The sequence below is a fragment of the Mustela nigripes genome, chromosome 2, assembly GCF_022355385.1.
Source record: "Mustela nigripes isolate SB6536 chromosome 2, MUSNIG.SB6536, whole genome shotgun sequence".
In the NCBI taxonomy this organism is placed as follows: Eukaryota; Metazoa; Chordata; class Mammalia; order Carnivora; family Mustelidae; genus Mustela; species Mustela nigripes.
Genome location: NC_081558.1, coordinates 207,103,694 through 207,125,070, shown reverse-complemented (window position 1 = coordinate 207,125,070; position 21,377 = coordinate 207,103,694). Strand labels below are relative to the sequence as shown.

The window sequence follows — 21,377 nt, the reverse complement described above, 5'->3', positions numbered from 1 at the left end:
TTGTCGTAGACTACTTCAAACATTTGCAAAAGCAGCAAAAACAGCACAATGAAACTCCATGGAATGGCCACTCAACCTGAGCAATGATCAAGTTGTGACAAATTTAGTTTTATCTGGACTCCCATCCACTCCCCTGTGTTCTGGATGACTGCAAAGCAAATTCTAAATATATCCTCTCATCTGTAAATATTTTGTATATGTATCTCTCAAGGAGGATTCTTTCTTTAAAGAAATAAAACCATAATACTATTATCCCACCTAGAATTTAATAATGATAATCATCTAATTGCATCAAATATCCCTTCAATGTTCAAATTTTCCCAGTTTGTCTCAAAATTGCTTTTATAGTCAATTTACCCAAATCAGGAGCAAAAGAATAAAGCATATGTGTTGCAGTTGGTTGCTATGGCTCTGAAGTCTAGTTAAATTTACAGATTTTTCTCTCCCTCCTCCCACTTTCTTTTTTTCAACTTGCAATTTATTTGTTGAGGAAATGGGCCATTTGCCCTGAAGAGCTTGCCATTTGGACACCATGGTGGAGTTCATCATATTCCCCATTCCTAGTATTTCCTGGGAAGTGAAGTTAGATCTAGAGGCTTTGGTTTGATTTTTTTTTTTTGGCAAGATTGTCCAAGAGACACAAAATGTCTGGTTGTCTCTTTTTTGGTGATATTACTAGCCAGTGATAGTCCTTGCTGCAATTCTTTAATGCATTAAGCCTTGCAAGAATGGGGATCACCTTCTTCTATTATTCTTTCTTCATTTAGTAGCTACTGTCCTTTAAAAATGAACAAAAAAGAAAAGCCTTCTTTCACGATCTATTCAGTTACCTGAGGAACAATTCATATCAAGGCGGGATAAATGTTTGTTTTTTGAGAGAGAGAGAGAGAGAGAGAGAGAGAGCATAATCAGGGTGGGGAGCAGCAGAGGGAGAGGGAGAGAGAGAATCTTAAGCAAACTCCATGCCCAGCACGGAGTCCACACACCAGGCTCAATCTCATAACCCTGAGATCATGACCGGAGCTGAAATTGAGAGTTCAACACTTAACCAACTGAATCAGCCAGGTGCCCCAAGGTGAGATACGTGTGTGATTTACTTGTCTGTTTAATTGCCAGCTTTCAAAATAATTATTGGGTTTTCTAGCTCCTCCCAGTGAACAGTGAAAGGAATTTTTTAAATCATTATGAGTTCATGTAATTACATCTATTTGCTGTGTTCCAATCCATTACAGCTACTACCATTAGTGATGCACAGATTACCTATTTGAACAGTGAGAGTTTCTTCATGTTGGTTACATTAGTAGTTTGCTTTGCCTTGGTTTCTGTAATTTCCTTGTTTTCTGGAGTGACAAGACGGTCCCAGCTCATTTTGTACATTTCTTACCCCAGACCATGGATTCAGCTATTTCCCCAAGGACTCCTGGTTGTCTTTAAATGGGAAATGGTGTTTAGCTACCATAATCTGAGTGTTAAGGGTGCTTACATGCAGGGAGCTATTCAATGCAGGGAGCTAGGATGTATTTATTTTTTAAGATAAAAAATACCATGAGTTCATACAAATACTTCCAATTCAAAATTAAAGCTGTAGAGGTTTCACTTAACCTTATCTTTCTTAGCTGTATCTCTTTTCTCCAAAAGTTAAAATCCTGTTCCAAACAATACGAACATAATTATTCAATATGCAATATACACTTAAACAGTCTTTAATAACAGTTTAAGTATCAGCAATAGGAACAATATGATTACTGAAAACAATTTGAGACGTTTTATGAAGGGGGCAATTTTTTGTTATTGTTACTTGAGTATCTTATTTGAGGATCTCCCATAAGATATGTACAATCAAAATTGTGTTTTAAAGTCACTTGAAACAATTCTTCCCTATGCAGTTTGCCACCCACTAAATACATAAACTATTTCAATTTTTGAAAAATTTTTTTCATTTAGTTTTATACTCACATAAAATATTGACATGATTCCAAAGTCAAATGCACAAATTAAGGTATATTTGTAGAACTCTATCTTCTATTCCTGTATTCCCTTACTGTGACTTTCACCCAAGTGAGCACTTTCTAAAAGTTTTTTGTTTATCCTTCAATTTTTAAATTTCTTTCTTTCTTTCCTCCCATTTTTAAATTTAAAATTTTAAATTTCAGTCTTTCTCTCATCCCATTTGTAGATGTAAAAAAACCCACATTTTTTTAAACTTTGCATTTTTTACTTAAGTTATTCTAGAGATAACTCTATTGCATGGAGAGATCTTTCTTTTTCTCAGAGGTATAATGCTGATATTGTGTGGATACAGTACATTTTATTCATCCAGCTCCCAGCTGGTGGATGTTTGGATTGTTTTCAGTCCTTGCTATTGTAAATAGTGCTGCAATTCCCTTGTGTTCATGTTTTTATCATATACTTGGAATCCATTCCTGAAAGTGAGAATTCTGTCAAAGTCTACATACTAATGTACTTGTGTTCAATATTGACAAATTCTTTTCCATAGAGGTTATAAGAACTTGTATTTCTTTTTTTTTTTTTTTTAAATTTTTTATTTTTTATAAACATATATTTTTATCCCCAGGGGTACAGGTCTGTGAATCACCAGGTTTACACACTTCACAGCACTCACCAAATCACATACCCTCCCCAATGTCCATAATCCCACCCCCTTCTCCCAAACCACCTCCAGCGATGCAGGGGGGAGGGGGTTTGGGAGATTAAGAGTCACTTATGGTTTGTCTCCCTCCCAATCCCATCTTGTTTCATTTATTCTTCTACCCACTTAAGCCTCCATGTTGCATCACCACTTCCTCATATCAGGGAGATCATATGATAGTTGTCTTTCTCTGCTTGACTTATTTCGCTAAGCATGATACGCTCTAGTTCCATCCATGTTGTTGCAAATGGCAAGATTTCATTTCTTTTGATGGCTGCATAGTATTCCATTGTGTATATATACCACATCTTCTTGATCCATTCATCTGTTGATGGACATCTAGGTTCTTTCCATAGTTTGGCTATTGTGGACATTGCTGCTATAAACATTCGGGTGCATGTGTCCCTTTGGATCACTACATTAAGAACTTGTATTTCTATCAGCAGTGTATCAAACTACCTCTTTTCCTGGGTGACAAATTATGTTGCCAATCTTCTAAATTTTATCCAATCTATAGGTGAGCTATTGGTTTTCAGTGTGGTTTAAAAATAAATATGGCAGAGAGTCTTTCCATATATTAAATATTTGCTTTTCTTTTAGTGAGACCTCACATCTCACATTTCTTGTTGCAGCACATTTTCCAATTAGAAAGGATATGGTGAAGATATATTTTCTACCTTCAGTTACATCTGAAAATGTCAACCATACCTAGATCATGATTTGAGTGGGTATGTAATTCTTGTCTGAAACGTAATTGCCCTCTGAATTTTGAACTTTCTAGCTTCTGAAGTTGAGTTGCTGATGAGATGTGTAATGCCACTCTGATTCTTGCAACTTTTTTCTCTTTTTGAAATTTTAGACTCTGAAGCATTGGAGTTCTGTTATCTCACAATGCTAAGTCTTGGTGTGAGTTTATTTCATTTCTTGAGCTGGGAAGTTTGTATTCTATTTTATTATTTTATTTTATTTTATTTTATTTTATTTTATTTTATTTTATTTCAGTGGGCTCCATGCCTAACATGGAGGCCAACACAGGGCTTGAACTAGTGATCCTGAGATCAACACCTGAGGTAAGATCAAGAGTCAGATGCTTAACCAACTGAGCCATCCAGGTGCTCCAGCTCTGAGAAATCATATTGTATTATTTATTTGATTATTTGTTCTCCTTTATTTTGTCTTCCCTGTCTACTTGATCTGGCATTGCTCAGATGTTGGACCTCCTGGACTGATTGCTAATTACACTTTATCTTTTTTCCCACCTTTTATATTTCTTAGTTATTTTAGTCTATAATCTGTGAATTTTCTTAAACTTTACCTTCCAATTCTACTGTGAATGCAACCTTGCCTCAAATCTCTCTTAACATACATAACTTGCATCTTTGATACACATGGTCTTTTTAGTATTGTTCCAGATTCAGGAGTTATAATCTTTCATTTTTGATCAGTCTGCATTGAGTTTAGAGGACTTCCTCTTAGTTAAAAGGGAGATTTAATGCCTATTTGGTACAGGCATTAAAGACTCTGATTCTCTGAGACCTTCCTCTGGCTGTATATTTTTTTTAAATTGGGCAGAACCAGGGAAACAAAGGAATTCTTGGAAAGAATGTGAGAGACTGATGAATTTTTACTGGAAAAGCATTCTTCTCTTACATGATATTGTAATTTTCCTGAATTAGTCGCCTTGAAAGACTGTATTTTGAAAACTACAAAGCACCAATAAACACGTGGTATTACATTTCAACAGTTTGTGTAGTTGTGTGACTACTGTACTTGGGGTCTAGGGACCTAGGTTCTAGACTGAAATCTGTGTATTAGGACTCTTTGTAATAAGTGACAGAAACCTGGTTCTTAATGGGAACATGCTGTGAGGGATATCCACAGAACTGGAGGGCGACCAGTTGATCTTCATCTACACCTCATATTTTGTTTCTCTCTGAAGGTCAGGGTCATGTCAGGATGTTCTACATAGCTGGGGTGGGGAGGCATGGCTGATGACAGCTCTGGGGTCATGACTCAAGAGGAATGAGTAAGCAGAGGACTCTCCCTCCAAACTTTGGCATGAAAAGTTCCAGGGATGGACTCAGACTGGCTCTATTTCTCACTAGAATCAATCTCTGTGGTCAGGAAGGTGGTGGTCTGGGGTGAGGTACACACTGGGTAAGACCTTCAAGATGGGCAGCCCTACCACAGCCAAACTGCTGGAATGAGGGAGGGAGTGGAGCAGTTTTCCCAAGAAGAGGGGAAGGGTGTTGGACATGTAACAGCCCAGATGTCCACAATCCCTGCCACTCATTAGATCCATGACTTCTGAACCAGGCTGCGCCTCAGCCTTTCTATTTGTGGAGTGAGACACAGAGACGAAGCATCTCTATGATTCTCTCCCAGCCCAAATATATTATGAATTTACTGAAAATCATGTTTTTCTCCTTATTCTTTTTTAACTTGCATGAGAATTAAATATCTCTGTTAGAGACCAGAAAAGCGTGATTCCACACATTAAATAGCAGAGGGAAACAGACCTATTTAAAGAACATCCTGCCTTTGAGGATTTTTAAGAAGGTGAAGAATCTTCCCATAGTTTCACCCCTGAAGCACAGAAATATCCAACCAAACTTTTCCCACAGCCCATTTTTATCCCCATGAGGAGGGCTCTGATTGTGCCAGCAGGTCCCCGGGGACTGAGCACCTACCATGGCATTCTCTTGGTGCCAAATGATCAGGAAAGGCAGGTGGGGATGTCATTTGGATCTCAGTATCTCCACCAGTAAGAGTGGGACCAAGTGGTCCTCAAATGCAGCCAGCTCGCTATATACTAACGGGGCCAGCTGACTCACTGCAGGGACCTGCAACCACTCCTCATTGTCATTCTTGTGTACGAGTAAGGAAGTGTAGCAATTAAAATCCAGTCCATGATTTTAATTAGCAACCATTAATTTCTGATTTTCCTCAATCTCCAACGCAGTCCAAAAGGCATAAATGCTTCCAGCAAGATTGTCAAGGTCTCATTTGTTTCTTCTCCCCATTTTGTTTTTGTTTGTTTGTTTGTTTGTTTGGGGGGAGGTTTTGTGTGTGTGGGGTGGTTCCTTCTCTCCTCTCCCCTAGTTAAATTTTCTTGTTTTGTCTCTCTCTTTCTACTGTGGCTAGCCATTGATATTTATTAGAGTAGCATTTGTTAATGACATCAATGCTTTTGAACGCAGCCAGAAATGAGGGTTATAATCAGGTAGTCTGAGTAATCGGTATGTTGAGCAAGAAGGATGGAGTCAAAACGGAATCTTATTTTGAATGTTGCTTCCTACTATGACCTTAGAACTTATTTGGTAAGGACAGCCATTCCTTTGCCTCTGGATGAAGACAAGGGCAGGCTGTGTTTGGGGTTGCCTCCATCCACTCAAGATCCACTCATCAATCAGAGTCGTGTGGACCACAAGATCCACTCATCAACCAGAGTTGTGTGGACCACATCAATATGCTATGTGCCCTATGGATGCTTGTTGAACTTGGACAACGGGGAGCCCCAGCAGGAAACTGGACAAATGGACGGGAGCAAGGTCAAAGAATTTAATCTCTTGCTTCTCTCCTTGTGAGGTCAACTCAGCTGGCTTCATCCCTTGATTGAAGGGCAATCCTCCCAAGGTGGTTTGCTCTTCATAGCTCTCTTTTCTTTGGGAGAACTCCTTCCCCACATCCCTATGGGTCAAGGCTGTTGACATGGGTTCCTGATCCCCTGAGGATCTCTCCTACATGCTGTCTATACTTTTCTCATTTGACACTTTGTAAAGAAACCCTCCCTATATTATTGCAATTCGGGTGTACTCTCTTAGGGAGTAAACAGTTACACAGCTACTTAGTTGCAGACAGAATCTCAGTGACAGAATGATAGTATCCAGTCCAAGATATTAATCAACGCTGCAGTCTTCTCTCCAGGACAAGAATTGTTACCCCTCTCCTCCAGGTGGTACATGTAGGTGGACACCTTCCTTTAGTAGGGGAAGGGTGTGTGGCTGGCCCTGCTTTCTTTTTCACCTTACCTGTTCTGGGCTATTTCCATTCCTAAGTTGAAATGGGGGACGAAATGGACAGAATGGTTTTCCCTTGACTTGGTTCCGTCATAACCTAGTTTTGCGCCCTCTAGCCTGGCGTGGTTAGAACCAAATATCTCCTGACCCCTCAGAAGCTCCTGCACTCTCACCCCAAGCTGCTCACCCATGACCCAGGAAGTTCTCCCGTTGGGCCTTTTCACACTTGGATTCTCACTTCTGGAAAATCATTATCCTTCCAGGTTATATTGGGCAGAATTTAAGATTCCAGGTGCGAAGTTTAAATCAGCAAACTCATACCTGGTTGACAACCTGTCTGGCTCATCTTCCTTGTTCCACCAAATCAGCTTAGCTGCCTGACTCTCCTGTTGGTCACTGTAACCCCAAACACCTGGGAACCCACAGGCCCTGAGAATGGTTCCTCAAAGTCTCCTCGAAGCTGAACTGAAGCAAGGGGATATCCTCCACCTCCTCTACCGGGGAGAAGTGGAACTCACAGCCCAGGCCGTCTCCAAAGAAATCCTTCTTATGAAGTCATCTTGGTCACTATTTGCTCCAGTCCTTAATATTGCCAAAATGTGGGAGGCAGGTTAGTGCAGGAGGGATTTAATTCTCCAACATCCACTCTGAGGATCCCTCCAGGGGAGGGAGGCAATCTGTCTCACACATGTTTTGGTGTGTCATTTTTACCCCATCTTGGAGTCTCAGTCAAAATCTCAATTTTAAGATACCATAACAGATGGTTACATACACTTTTAGTTGCTACATAAAACAGTACAGTTCAAACCTTCTTCCACAATAAAGAGGATTTGTTGGTTCACATAACTGGAAGAGGCCGGAGGTCGCATGCTCCGCTGTATCTCTGTGATCACTCAGCTCTGCCCTTCTCCATGTTTTCAAGATGGCTGCCAGAAGCAATCTGGGTATGGGCTTTTTTGTTCATACCCAGGGAACAAAGAGGACATCTTTTCCCTCAACCCCTGAACAAGAGTCTTGAGATTTACTCTGACTGGACAAAACTTGATAACTTAGGTCAAGCTGTTAATTTGAGTGAATCCTTATCACCAGGCAAGCACAATGTATTGATTGGTTCAAGTCTTGGGTAGGAGCCATCACTGCACTGTGACTGTGGAAGAGAGATGCGTTACCTTAATTGGGTTAATCCATTCCTGGAATTTGGGGTGATGTTAGTGGACTTGAGGGTGGGACTCAACCTTGTGCAAATCTCCCAGTTGTGTAACTAAGAGGAGGGGTTGGAATGGCAGTTCAGGAAGCACCTGCCACCACCCAGTCCAAGGTCATCTTACCCAAGCATCTAATTTCATCCCCACATAAAATGAGGTTTTGTGGAGTTCTAAATACTTTATATTCATAATACAAACATACTTGTGACAACAGAGGGGTTCATTTTGCCTTGGGGCCGACTTCTCCATTAGGCACAGTGCTTAGGGCCGTGATACTTTTACAGCCCCATGAAAATGTTTGGATTTCCTTTAAAATCAGAAGAGAAAAAGGAACTTTAAGGTCAAAGAAAATGTTTTAATATAATATATATATATATTCATCTTTATAGTAATATAGTTATAAAATATAATTTGTATAATAATAATTATTATTGTTATTAATGGGGAAATGGGCTACTAAGGCAGAAGTGCATGGGTGGGAAACTAATCAGGCAGCCCCTCTTCGCATTCCTTCTTTACTGTGATATCCCACGACAGAATGTAAGCGTTGACAATAAAAACCCAAAGTCTGGGGCAAGGAGATCACCCCTTTGAATTCCAGTTACCATCCACTTACTTAAAGAACAGATGTGGGTTGTACCGAAGATATTACTGTGCCTGACAAGAGCAGTCCAGGGAGGTCAAGCTTGCTTGCACACAGAGGAGAGAAGGCAGCCCCCCCCCCCCCCCACTCCGTGCAGGCTAATGGACGCAGACGCGGCACTTTAGAGCATTCCAAGCCCATCGTCTCACTGGATCCTCGTAAAGAACCCGGTGCGGTACTGACCCAATTAATCCACGAAGAATCAGAGTCCGGGAGAGCAAACAGACTCTCCGCAGTTTGCTTCATGGTTACTGCGTCGCGGCCCACCCGACCCCTCGGCTGGATTTAGGAGGACAGGGCCGAGAAATCTGTTTCCACCAGCTTCCTGGTGACCCCCGGGCGTGCTGAGATTTGAGGGGCTGCAGCCTGGAGGAGGGGAACGAAGCTGTAGAAAGCAGATGTGTTCCCCAACTCCTCTTCCCTGGGTGGTGTGTGAGGCGGCGTATTCACTTTAGTAACTAGGAAAGGGGCTCAATACCGCTCCCCACGTAGACTGGCCGCCGCATCTCCAGCAGCTTCAATTTCCTAAAGATGGAAAATCTGACAGCGCCAGAGACCCACCGGCGCGGCTCAGCCCGCCAAAGAGCATGCGCACTAGCAGGTTGCCCGCCATGTCTTCTCTCCCAGGCACCGCCCCCTAAGGCCCCACCCCCCCGTCTGGCCTCCGCCTCCTTGCTCCCGCCCCGCGCAGGCGCAGGCGCGCATTTCCCGTGGCGCTCCGCGACGCGGGCGATTTGGAGGAATGGCGGGCGCTCGGCCTTCCAATTGTTGCAAGGGATGCTCTTCTACAAGCTGTACGTGTGGCGGTGACAAGGGCAAGTGCAGCGACTCCTCTCTGTTGGGCAGGCGGCTCTCGGAAGACTCGAGCCGTCACCAGCTGCTGCAGAAGTGGGCAAACACGTGGAACTCCGTGAGCGCGGACGCGTCGGTGGCCTGTGCAGAGCGGACGCGGCGCGAGGAGGCCGCGGAACCCGCCGAGGAGGAGGACAGGCCGCTGGTGTTTCTGTGCTCCGGCTGCAGGCGGCCGCTGGGCGACTCGCTGAGCTGGGTGACGAGCCAGGAGGACACCAACTGCATCCTGCTGCGCTGTCAGTCGGGGTGGGGGTGAGGGGGTGGGGAAGGGCTTGTGCCGCACCCGCACGGCCCGGGACGGGAAGGGGAGGCGGCTGGTTTGGGGCCGCCCAGGGTTTTTAAAAGCAGAGAAATCTTAGAAGGTGAGCTGTCCCAGGACAAAGGGAGGAGGAGGGTCACCCCTGCACCTTGGGCTCACGAATGAGGGGTCCTTTTCTGGGATTCCGCCAGCCCAGAAGAGCAGCGATTCAATCGGCATCTTTGTGAGCATTGTACAGTAAAAACTGACCTAAACTGTAAGCATTTGGGATGTTGCCACTCTATTACTCCCCACAGAAATTACCTAGCTGTTAATTCGTCAATAATATGCTAATGGTTTATTTAGGCCTGCAGGGGGATGTCAGGATTGGTTTTTCTTATCATCTTAGCTGTGTTAGAGTTGTCAGAACACATTACTATCAGAATTTTTTTTTTAAGGAAATTTGTAATAAAACCACTAACAGTCTCTTCAGAACTGGAGAGGAAGGAGTTAATTGTAAACAAGTCAAGAAGGTGGCTTGACATCTAGCTTCTAGAGGGAACATAGCCAGTTACCTCTATGTTTCTCTGCTTTGTTGATTTCATAGTGTTTACTTAAGGGAGTGGTTCACATGTATTTTTCTGAACGGCTGTAAAAATGGCTATTCTTTTTGGACTTGTGGTTTTCAAGATCAGGTTTATGTCTGAATTCTATAAATATTTGGAAGAAATTCACCATGGAGATACTATTAATCCTCCCAATCTGTGTCTGTTGTTGGAGGTCTAAATTGTTTCCAGAGTTGCTGCCATTAGAACAGTGTGTACTTGGGTTGAGATTTTTGATACTGTAGGAGAATCTCTTTTTCTTAGTAGGTAAGAAATAATACATTTGGTGTTTAACCTTTCATTTTATTTGTACTTTCTGTTTTTACAGTCTCTCTTCTATCATTTGCCACATGCTTTTTTTTTTCCTTTTTTTTAAAAAAAAAATATATATATGAACACATTTACTTTGCATCAGTTTTTAAATTTTTGAAAACTTGGGGCATCTGGGTGGCTCAGTTTGTTAAGCAACTGCCTTCAGCTCAGGTCATGATCCTGGAGTCCCAGGATCAAGTCCTATGTCAGGCCCTCTGCTCATCATGGAGCTGGCTTCTCCCTCTGCCCCTCGCCCCTTTTATGCTCTCTCTCTCAAATACATAAAATCTTTAAAAAAAAAACTTTAAAAACTTATCAGCTTTAGATAATTCGATTTACTCCCCCTCTTCATCAATGCTGCTGTGAAAGATAAAGAAATGAATTCTTTGGGGCGCCTGGGTGGCTCAGTGGGTTAAGCCTCTGCCTTCGGGTCATGATCTCAGGGTCCTGGGATCGAGCCCCGCATCAGGCTCTCTGCTTGGCGGGGAGCCTGCTTCTCCCTCTCTCTCTGCCTGTCTCTCTGCCTACTTGTGATCTCTCTCTCTGTCAAATAAATAAAATCTTAAAAAAAAAAAAAAATGAATTCTTTGGTTAATTTCTATTCCTTCCTGCCTCGGTTTGAGTTAGTTTGATTATTTTTAGTTTGTCAAGGTTTATAACACTTACTCTGTTCTGTAGCCATAGCATGGTCGTTGAACCTTAATATACCTTCTTGTATGAATTTGTTTTTTTAACTCCAGGACTCTTATTAATATAAGGAAGCTTATTAATAGCTTTCTCATTTCTGAGTTGTTTATTTCATTATCATCAGTAGACACTCTTCACCCCCACCCCAGTCCCCAAGAAAACTTCAAGTTTGAATGGTTGGAAATGTCTTTCTGTTCTCTCTGTATATGAATGGCAACCTGACTACATGTACAATTCTGGGGTCATGCTCTTTGCTTTTTCCAGCCAGAGAGAAGCTAGTGCAAAGGCCCTGAGGTTAGTGTGGACATTTTAGGTGTGATGTCCCTTCTTCATTTCCCTCCATCCCCTATCCCTTCCTTTAGTGCATCCTGGACCTGGATCCTCTGGAAATGTTTCCTGCTTCTGGGGTCAAGTGTGACCCCATCCAAGACATAGTCTAATTAAAAGATTTTTGTCCATGTCCCTAAGAACTCTGCATTTGAAACCTGGGCTTTTAGCATCTTTCTGGGGGTTTTCCCACTTTTATTATACCTTGCAGGTATTCTGCCAAATCTGTGATTGAGGTTCTAATTGTTTCAGGTTTTACTGGCTGTTGAATTTTCCCTGCTAATTTTACTCCTTCTATTAATGTCTGTGGTTTTCAGGGAAGAGAAAGAAGTAACTCTCATTCTGCCATCTTTTTTCCAGAAGACCTCTGTACATTTAGTTTTTTTTTTTTTAAGATTTTATTTATTTATTTGACAGAGATCACAAGTAGGCAGAGAGGCAGGCAGAGAGGAGGAAGCAGGCTCCCCACAGAGCAGAGAGCCCGATGTGGGGCTCGATCCCAGGACCCTGAGATCATGACCTGAGCCGAAGGCAGCGGCTTAACCCACTGAGCCACCCAGGTGCCCCATGTACATTTAGTTTTGAACCACCTTTGTTTATATGTGACTCTGGGCTCTCATTTTTTCTGGTTCTCTGAGTGCTAAAGTAAAAATTGAGTTAGAGTTTCTTTAAATATCTGCAGGTGTATTATAGCAAACCACATTAATACGTTATTGTTACTTTGCTCTAGGTGTTTCCTGTAATGTTTCTGTGGATAAGGAACAGATACTATCCAAACGTAAAAATGAAAATGGTTGGTGAGTAATGCTATTATTTGTGTGAATATATGTATTCGAGAAAATGTTTATTTTTCAACTAAAAATCTTTAATAAGGTCATTATCAGTAAGAGTAGTTGGGATATAACTTTCTTCATGGTGATCAATATAGAATCAGTCATTTTAATGTAAGAATTTTTGAGTGATGGTGGTCATTTTTAGATATTGTGATGAAAGAGTTTCTGAATTTCTAAAGTCACATTGTGACTCTCTTCTGGGTCTTTGGGCTTAGTGCTAAAGCAAATTAAAAATAAAAGTAGAAAAAGAAATTATCTGTATCATAAAATCCCAGCTAAAGGGTGCCTTAGGCCAATGCTACCTACTTTTCCTTAATGTTATGTTACCTATAGAAAATGCTGGCATCACACTCACACGCGTGGACATGTGGCCTGCTGAGGTAAACAGACAAGGCTGCACAAGGCCAGAAGCAACCAGCACGGGGGCTGCAGCAGTCCAGGGCCCATGCTGCAGCTCCAGGGGTTGAAGGAATCACCATCTTGGCATACCCACCACCCACTGCTACAAGCTGCATCCTCAGTAAATTGAATAGAAGGCTCTGCCTGTGTAATTGTTGCCCAAAGTGTGTCTTAACTGATCTGTCTTAAGTAACTTTAGGTGGTATACAAACAACTAAATGGAAATTAATAACCGTGTATTTGTTTTAGTGTATATTTAAAAATACTCGTTTTTCATTTTAAAGTAATGCCGGAGGGTCCTATTCAAATAAAGTGTATTTCAATTTAAAAAATTACCCTCTTGGGGCGCCTGGGTGGCTCAGTTGGTTGGGCGACTGCCTTCGGCTCAGGTCATGGTACTGGAGTCCTGGGATCGAGTCCCGCATCGGGCTTCCAGCTCGGCGGAGAGTCTGCTTCTCCCTCTGAACCTCCCACTTCTCATGCTCTCTCTCTCTCTCATTCTCTCTCTCTCAAATAAATAAATAAAATCTTTAAATAAATAAATAAATACATACATACATACTCTCTTTAAGGAGAATTAAATTAATAACAGTACAGGTAGTATGTGGATGTGATGGAAATGGTGTTGTGGGGACACAGGGGACCTCAGTCTGGAAAACCAGCCTTAGATCATTTCTCATTCTGTAGATAAAGAAAGACCTGGCAAGATTAGAAGTTTGCTTAAACCATAAGACTGTTTAGTAAAGCTAGGATGGTGCCCGTGTCTCTCCTTCATTCTTTTTTTTTTTTTTAAGATTTTATTTATTTATTTGAGAGAGAGAGTGAGTGCACACGAGAGGGGAGAAAGTCAGAGGGAGAAGCAGACTCCCTGTGGGGCTGGGAGCCTGATGCGGGACTTGATCCCAGGACTCCAGGATCATGACCTGAGCCGAAGGCAGCTGCTTAACCAACTGACCCACCAGGTGCCTGTCTCTCCTTCCTTCTTGGAAAGTGTTCTTTCTTCTTTCCTTCCAATTTTAGTCTTTTGATGCCACTGTCACCATTTTTGCCCTATTACATACTAGCTTTGCTATCGTGTACTTAATATCTTTCATTATATTGACTCCAGATTTTTATTTAAATTTATTTCAAAAGGAATCTGATATATTACTGTCATATCATTTGCTTGAACTAGAAATTAACCACAGTGAAAACAAATTGTTATTAAACTCCAGCAGAGATGCTATCACCTGACTGGTTCTGAGCCTGAGGTCTGGATTCTCACTGTTAAGAGATCTGCAGCTGTGAGATTCTTGTTAAAGATTTCCTAGCCCTGGGGAGGGACGCCTGGGTGGCTCAGTTGGTTAAGTGGCTGCCTTCAGCTCAGGTCATGATCCCAGCGTTCCTGGGATCGAGTCCCACATCGGGCTCCTTACTCAGCAGGGAGCCTGCTTCTCTCTCTGTCTCTTCCTGCCATTCTGTCTGCATGTGCTCGCGCGCTCTCTCTCTCTCTGACAAATAAATAAATAAAATCTTAAAAAAAAAAAAAAAAGATTTTCTAGCCCTGGACTGAGACTTTCTTTTTATAATTGGGATTGATAGGGAACTGAAAAGGGGAGTTGGCTCCTACTCTGTGAGCCATTGTTATTTAGTCCTGTTTACTTGTGTCACCCGAACCCATCACTTTTGCCACATAAATTTAAATTCAAGACATTCACTAGGGTCCCATATTCTGCACTTGGGGAAATACCTACCATATTGCCTTGGGATGCTTGTAAGTTTTTGATAGGCCTGTCTGAATGGATAGCCACCTGAGCCATTCCTCAGCTGGCCAAAAAGGGCACTCGTGGGTTTTAGAAACGTGTCGTGAAGTTAGCGCCGTTTCCTGGTTTTTTTCTGTCATTCGTTAAGGTTCTTACATGCTCACTCTTTTCTTCGAAAACTCATTTTCTTTGAAATCACCCTAGGATTTCTGGCACTGCTTTCTCAGTATTGTTCAGTGTTAAGGCTGAGTTCTGGCCAAATCCTGGCCAGTGGGAAAAGCAGAAGGATGTTGCAGGAACTGTGCTGCTCTCCGTTGTTTCTCACAAGGTCACTCTGGAGGTGTGAGCGGGTTTGCATGTGTATTCCTCAGTGCTGTTTTTTGATTTGGGTAATCTGGGATAAGACACTGTTATCTGTTGATGAGTGTGTTTTGTATTTTAGGTTTATTTAAGGATCCTTTTTGGTGATTACACCTGCATTATATGTTTGTTCACAATCTTGGTAATTGTGTATGCAGCCACACAAAGATGACGAAGTTCAAGATGTAGTATGGACATCTTCCTGTTCACTCTTGGCAGTATGGATAGGGTTCCCTCCTGGGCTTTACTAAGAAATATAAAATAAAAAAATAACTATAAATTTGAACTATTAAAAAATATATAATATTTTAAAAAATATAAAAACATATAGGAGCTTAATATATGGTCAGTGGCATATTGTCTAGCTAATTATATCACCAGTAGGGACTTATCATTTATTGGGCATTTTGTTCTTTGTTCCATATGTAGCTGCAATAGTTAAAAAACTCTCTCAGTATCTTTAGGGAAACAATAATGCAATCTCTAATATGTTGTTTGAGTCTTGGTTGGCTCCACTTTTTGATAACAGGAATAGCTCTGTAGTTATTACAAATGACTATACCAAAAGGAATTTTGAAATAATAGCCATCTTTTGTGATGTATATTATGTTATGATCCCTAGATTTAAATCTTCAGTTATCAGTTTGCTAGGTGTTGGGACTGTGATTTATTATAGATACTTATAGAACTGCAAGTTTGGATAGGTCAACTTGAGAAGGCATTTGGGTGACTGGATTCTAAGATTTTCAGAAGACATGAATTGATATTGTGGGGGAGATTATAGTCAAATATGCAGAGCCTGAGATGAGAAATAACTAGAATGAAGGAACAATTATGTGGAGAACTTGGATCATCGAGTAGAATATTTGTGAATTGTCTGTGTGCATCATATCTGTAGTGGATAGAAGAGTGTTAGGTCAAAGTATAATTAAAAAGAGAAAGGCAGTCATGATCCCAGGATTCTGGGATCGAGTCCCACATCAGGCTTTCTGCTCAGCAGGGAGCCTGCTTCTCCCTCTGCCCAGTGCTCCTCCTGCTTGTGCTCTCTATCTCTCTGCCAAATAAATAAATAAAATCTTAAAAAAAAAAAAACAAAAGAAAGAAAGAAAGAAAGGCAACCCTAACAGATACATGATAAGCACACGTCAGAGATTTATTTAACGCATTACTGGGGGAGTCGGAGCCTGCCAATGCTGGTTTAGGGAAGGAGTCTCTGTAGAACAAATCTAGTTACTGTCCTGCAGGACAACAGAGCCTCAGCCTTTGAGGTTACCTTTTCTAATAGCCAAGAACATTTGTATCTCTACCAGACTAAAATTATTTCTGATTTTACAAATTGTCAATCTTATTAATCTCCTTTCTATAAGTTATCATCTAACTTCGGAGAGTCTGGGCCCTAATCAGTAGTACTGAGCAACCAGTGTGACTTTCCGGGAGGGCAGAGTATGGCCCATGGGCCAGGCACTTATTTTGGAAGTATATTTGTATTGGAACATAGATGTGGTGTGGATTCAATTATGTGTTATCTGTGGCTGCTTCTGTGCTGTAAAAGTAGAGGTGAGTCATTGTAGCAGACACACAGGGCCTGCCGACCGGAGATACTTGTTTCCCGGGTCGTCACAGAAGGAATCTGCCTCCTTGTGACCTCCTTGTCCCCGGGCGTCCATGACGCTTGGTGGGCTTGTTGGACAGTGTGCCAATAAAAGGGCATGTGGAATCCTTGTCTTATTTTTAATTTTTAGATCATTTTTCTTAATACCAGATGGAGACATTTACATTCTAGAAAAACACCACATCAGTATCCTCCCTTGTCACTTTTTAGCATGTCCCTTGTCACTAGGTGCTGCAGGCAGTGTAGCCTAGAGGTGACTGTCTACATTTTTTAATATAAATATTTCACTATTATTTTTTTCCTTCTTTATATATAACATGTGACCTAGTAGGGTTGGAATAACATATTTTAGCAACTTAAATATTAAGCGTTTATGGGTTTTAACAGTGGGATTTTTGTGGTAACGAGTTGCTCCTTCCCTGGCTAAAGCAATGGCCCTTCCTCTGTGCAGCATTCTGGAGGCCCTCTCTTGCACGGGGTGCTCGCTCAGGCTTGGCTACGTGTACAGGTGCACACCCAAGAGCCTAGACTACAAGAGAGACTTGTTTTGCCTCAGTGTGGAAGCCATTGAAAGGTAAGTATACTGAATAAATGAAAACCTTGTAACTGATTTCTTGAAAAGTTGTTTGCAGAAAAATTGGTATGAAAACATCAGGACTAAATCAACACTGTTTGGTTAAAATATATTTTCAAGTAATAATTTCTGACAGTAGAGCCGGTGATTTTTTGTTTGTTTTGACCTGATGTATTTGGTATTGGAAAATCAGACATTGTAAGTTGTAAGGAGAAGTCACTGTGAGAATGTTTTTTTCAGAATAAAAATAGGTTCAGTTTTCCATAAAAATTGATTTAGTTTAAGAGGATTTTTTAAGCAGTTGTGCGGATCAATATGTGCCGTCCATTTTATTCCAACACCCCTTTCCCAAGTTTTTAGCCATCTAGAATATGAAGGGTTTGGAATTTCAAAACTGGTTAGGAAGGAAGTCCCTTTGGTCTTCTGGAAAAGCAGAAATACAAAGTCCAATACAATCTTTTTTAAAGATTTTATTTTCTTGCATCTAGTAAGGAATCATCTGTTTTTTTTCTGAGGCATGCAAGGAAGTGCCTTCATTCTCTAGATTTCTATAAAAAGTAGACATTTGGAAACAAGACAGATAGGAGGCTGATGACAGATGTCAGTTAAAGAGTTTTCAGATAGCTTTTATTTATTTATTTTTAATTTTTATTTACTTATTTTTAAAGGATTTTATATATTGGAGAGAGAAAGAATGCATGAACAAGGGGGTGGGGACAGAGGGAGAGGGAGAAGCAAGCTCCCCACTGAGCCTGACATGGGGCTCAGTCCCAGGACCCTGGGCTCATGACCTGAGCCAAAGGCTGACTGAACCACCCAGGCACCCAAGAGTTTCAGGCATCTTAGTGGTCTTCTAATTCATGAACCTTCTCTTCAGATCGTATAAATCTTTCGCCTCATAAAATAGGAAACAAAATTAAATCACTTATTTGACCCCAATGTATTTTCACTTATCCTGCAAAAGATGTAACCCTCAAGCCTTTAAAGATGCCTGAAAACCTTATACATCAGGAAAGAAGAATAGTTTAAGAAGAAAAGAATTTTTTTTAAAAGATTTTATTTATTTGACAGAGAAACATAGCGAGAGAGGGAACACAGCAGGGGCAGTGGGAGTGGGAGAAGCAGGCTTCCCACTGAGCAGGGAGCCCAATGCGGGGCTCAATCCCAGGACCCCCGGACCATGACCTGAGCTGAAGGCAGATGCTCAAGGACTGAGGCATCCGGGCACCTCAAGATGAAAAGAATTTTAATGCCAAGGAACCTGGTTGGTTTTAGAAGTGTTTATTTACACTTTTGGGGTTTTTTAAAAAGCCTTTATTTTTAAGTAATTTCTACACCCAGTTTCGGCTCAAACGCATGACCCGGGGATTGAGAGTCGCGGGCTCTGCGGCCGGAGCCAGCGGGCGCCCCTGTTACGGTTCTGTGCATTACGCCGCGCCACGCCCTTTCCCACCTCATGCCTTCTTCTTTCCTGAACAGGATGGTAATTGCCTTCGGCCATTTTACCTCCCATGCCATTTTTCAGAAATACAATCACTAAGGCTTCCAAGGGAAGCTTGGTCTTATTTGACGAAAGAAGTGACCTGCTGAAGTGGCTGCGTGCGAGGAAAGACTTTGGAGGAAACGCACATTCATCAGCGTTCTTTGGAGAAATACTAGCACCTTCTTGTTTCCTGTTTAGACTTAGTGGGTTACCAACACGGGGCCTGTATTCCTTGTTTCCACGCCAACACTTCTCTTGTCTCATATTTTCTACACCGCGGCGTCTCCTAACCCGAGAGAACTGAGCAAAACGTAACTTGGAGGATATCTGTTGAAGTTGGCAAATCCAAGTCACCAAGAATTGACTCCATATATTATTTACTAAAAGTCAAATTTGAAAGTACCCATGTTCTCAAAAACTTACAGAAAGCAAAAAAGCAGTGGCTTCTTCAGAATCTTTTTAAACTTTTTAATTATAGAATATTGAACTATGAGGGGCGCCTGGGTGGCTCAGTGGGTTAAAGCCTCTGCCCTCGGCTCAGGTCATGATCCCAAGGTCCCGGGGTCCCAGGATTGAGTCCCGCATCGGGCTCTCTGCTCCATGGGGAGCCTGTTTCCTCCTCTCTCTCTGCCTGCCTTTCTGCCTACTTGTGATCTCTGTCTGTCAAATAAATAAAATCTTTTTTTAACAAAAGGAATTTTGAACTATGTTAATGTTTTGCTACTCGGTTAACTAAAGACCAAGTTTGTTCTAGGAATGGATAATATAAAGCAATGCCTGGACCAGGGTATTTTGGAGAAAAACTTGATTTTAGGTGGTACAACTTCCTGTGTAAGTTAGTAGTAACAAAAACATTATTTTATGTTCATTTGGTACAAATACATAATGTAAGATAGAGTTAATGTTATTAACTAACATGAATTTCATATTTGCCTCTTTTTCATATTTTAACTTTGTACTGTGCTATACCATAGTTATATTTTAGGGTCCTCAGAAAAGCAAATTGTGTCAGAAGATAAAGAACTTTTTAATCTCGAAAGCAGAGTTGAAATAGAAAAGTCTCTAAAGCAGGTAATTCTGTTCTGTACTTTTTTTCTATCTTTGTATGAACAACTTCCTGTTAGTGAGCAGGCGCTCCTGCAAAGACAACCCTCGGAGTGGCGTCTGGTTTGGTCTTAGTACTTTCCTGGTAAGAGAGCGCCTGTTTTATTTCAGGCGTTAATAAAGTTGATTTTGGGGGTTAGCCAAACTTACGCTAAAGCTTTATCAAAAAAATTGTAAGGCGTTTCATGTCTCAATCAAAACCATATAGATCCAGAAACTAGGAAACTATATTTCATTTGATTCAGTTCTCCTGGTCTAAACAGTCTGCAAGTGTTTTTGAATGTTAACGTCGTCCCAATGCAGACAGGCAAGGTACCGAGGAGCGGACAGAAGCTCAGTTAGAGGCTGAGAGCGATGCCTTATTTACATAAAATTCAGAGTATGCCTCTAAACACTTTCATGTATAATGCGTAACTTATTTTTGTTGTTAACTTATTTTTCTTTTATTTTTACAAAATTTGAGTATAGTTGGCACACAATATTACTTTAGTTTCAGGTGTACAACTTAAGTGTTTTGACAAGTTGATACATTATGCTTTGTTCACCACAAGTATAGCTACTGTCTGTCCTATTACGTCACTATTACAATATCGTTGACTGGAGTCCTTATACTCTTCCTGCCATGGCTTACTCATTCCATAACTGGAGGCCTTCACCCATTTTGCCCAACACCCCCCCCCTCCCCTCTGGGAACCGCCAGTTCATTCTCTGTACTTATAAGTCTAATTCTGCTCTTTGTTTATTTATTCGTATTTTTAGATTCCATTTATGAGTGGAGTCACTAATATTTGTCTTTTTCAGCCTGACTTATTTCACTTAGCCTGATCGCCTGTAGGTCCATCCATGTTGTCTCAAGTGGCATGATCTCAGCCTTTCCGATGGGAGTATAATATTCCACTGTAAATTCGTGTGTGTGTGTGTGTGTGTATAGAAATGCATAACTTTTCATAAATTTTGTTAATGATATGTATTTTAATCAGGTGTGATTTTAATCATCTATGTGTATCTGAAAATATTTTTTTAATTCAATAGATGGAAGATGTTTTGAAAGCCTTACAAACGAAGCTGTGGGAGGTTGAATCAAAATTGTCCTTCACCAGTTGCAAAAGCTGAAATCGTCTAAGTGCCCCCACTCTGGACTCCCTGCTGATGGACACTTCTTTCATATGTAGCAATTCTGGTTATCATTTCATTTCACCTAGAATGGAAGGAGTTCTAAAGGGCTGTATGTATATTCTCTTGTACTGATCAAGTGAGAAGAATTGTGGTACAACTTTACAATATAATAAATGGTAAAGAGATGGTTATTTCCTGAAGTTGAATTTTAAAGCCATTTTATGATACTTGCTGAAACTGGAATTGAGTAGCTTTTGTGTTGATAAGAAACTGCCATGATCTTCTGAACTCCTCTCTCTGTACTGAGTTCATTATTCATTTCCTTTAAAAAAATTTTCATTCACCTTTAATGCTTTGGGAAATATTTAATATTGAATGGCACGAAAATCTTAGAGGTTTTTCCTCCCACTGTGTCACTGACTGTCTCTGAAAATGGATGCGTAAAGCTCTCTGAAGAAACCGGTCAGTTGAATCACTTGTCAGAACTGTTTGAAAACTTGCACAGGAGCCGAACAGCATAGAGTCTCATGGTAGTAGAATTCCTCTGGGTCTGTTTGTTTACTACTATATGCCCCCCAAAATCTGGAATAGTATTTGCCAAAGAGACCAGTAGTCA

At 41.1% G+C, this 21,377-nt stretch overlaps 1 protein-coding gene across 2 annotated transcripts; it reads left to right on the top strand.

Annotated features, from left to right (window-relative positions):
- The first annotated feature begins 9,229 nt into the window (after positions 1-9,229).
- Positions 9,230-21,049, top strand: MIS18A (MIS18 kinetochore protein A). Of its 2 annotated transcripts, none has more exons than XM_059392256.1 (5): positions 9,230-9,605; positions 12,269-12,335; positions 16,936-17,058; positions 19,516-19,612; positions 20,678-21,049. In XM_059392256.1, the coding sequence occupies exons 1-5, from the start codon at positions 9,260-9,262 to the stop codon at positions 20,756-20,758; spliced, it is 714 nt and encodes a 237-aa protein (XP_059248239.1). In that variant the 5' UTR covers positions 9,230-9,259; the 3' UTR covers positions 20,759-21,049. The 2 variants fall into 2 exon arrangements, with proteins under 2 accessions (XP_059248239.1, XP_059248240.1); XM_059392257.1 differs by lacking the exon at positions 19,516-19,612 and adding an exon at positions 19,666-19,730 and having other exon boundaries at positions 20,678-20,749.
- The last annotated feature ends 328 nt before the right edge of the window (positions 21,050-21,377 follow it).

Bases quoted from the DNA above. Each gene is read 5' to 3' on its own strand.
- MIS18A (XM_059392256.1), top strand. From the start codon at position 9,260: ATGGCGGGCGCTCGGCCTTCCAATTGTTGCAAGGGATGCTCTTCTACA. The intron at 12,336-16,935 runs GTGAGTAATGCT...TCCTCTGTGCAG, and splicing joins CGTAAAAATGAAAATGGTTG to CATTCTGGAGGCCCTCTCTT. The intron at 17,059-19,515 runs GTAAGTATACTG...GCTATACCATAG, and splicing joins AGTGTGGAAGCCATTGAAAG to TTATATTTTAGGGTCCTCAG.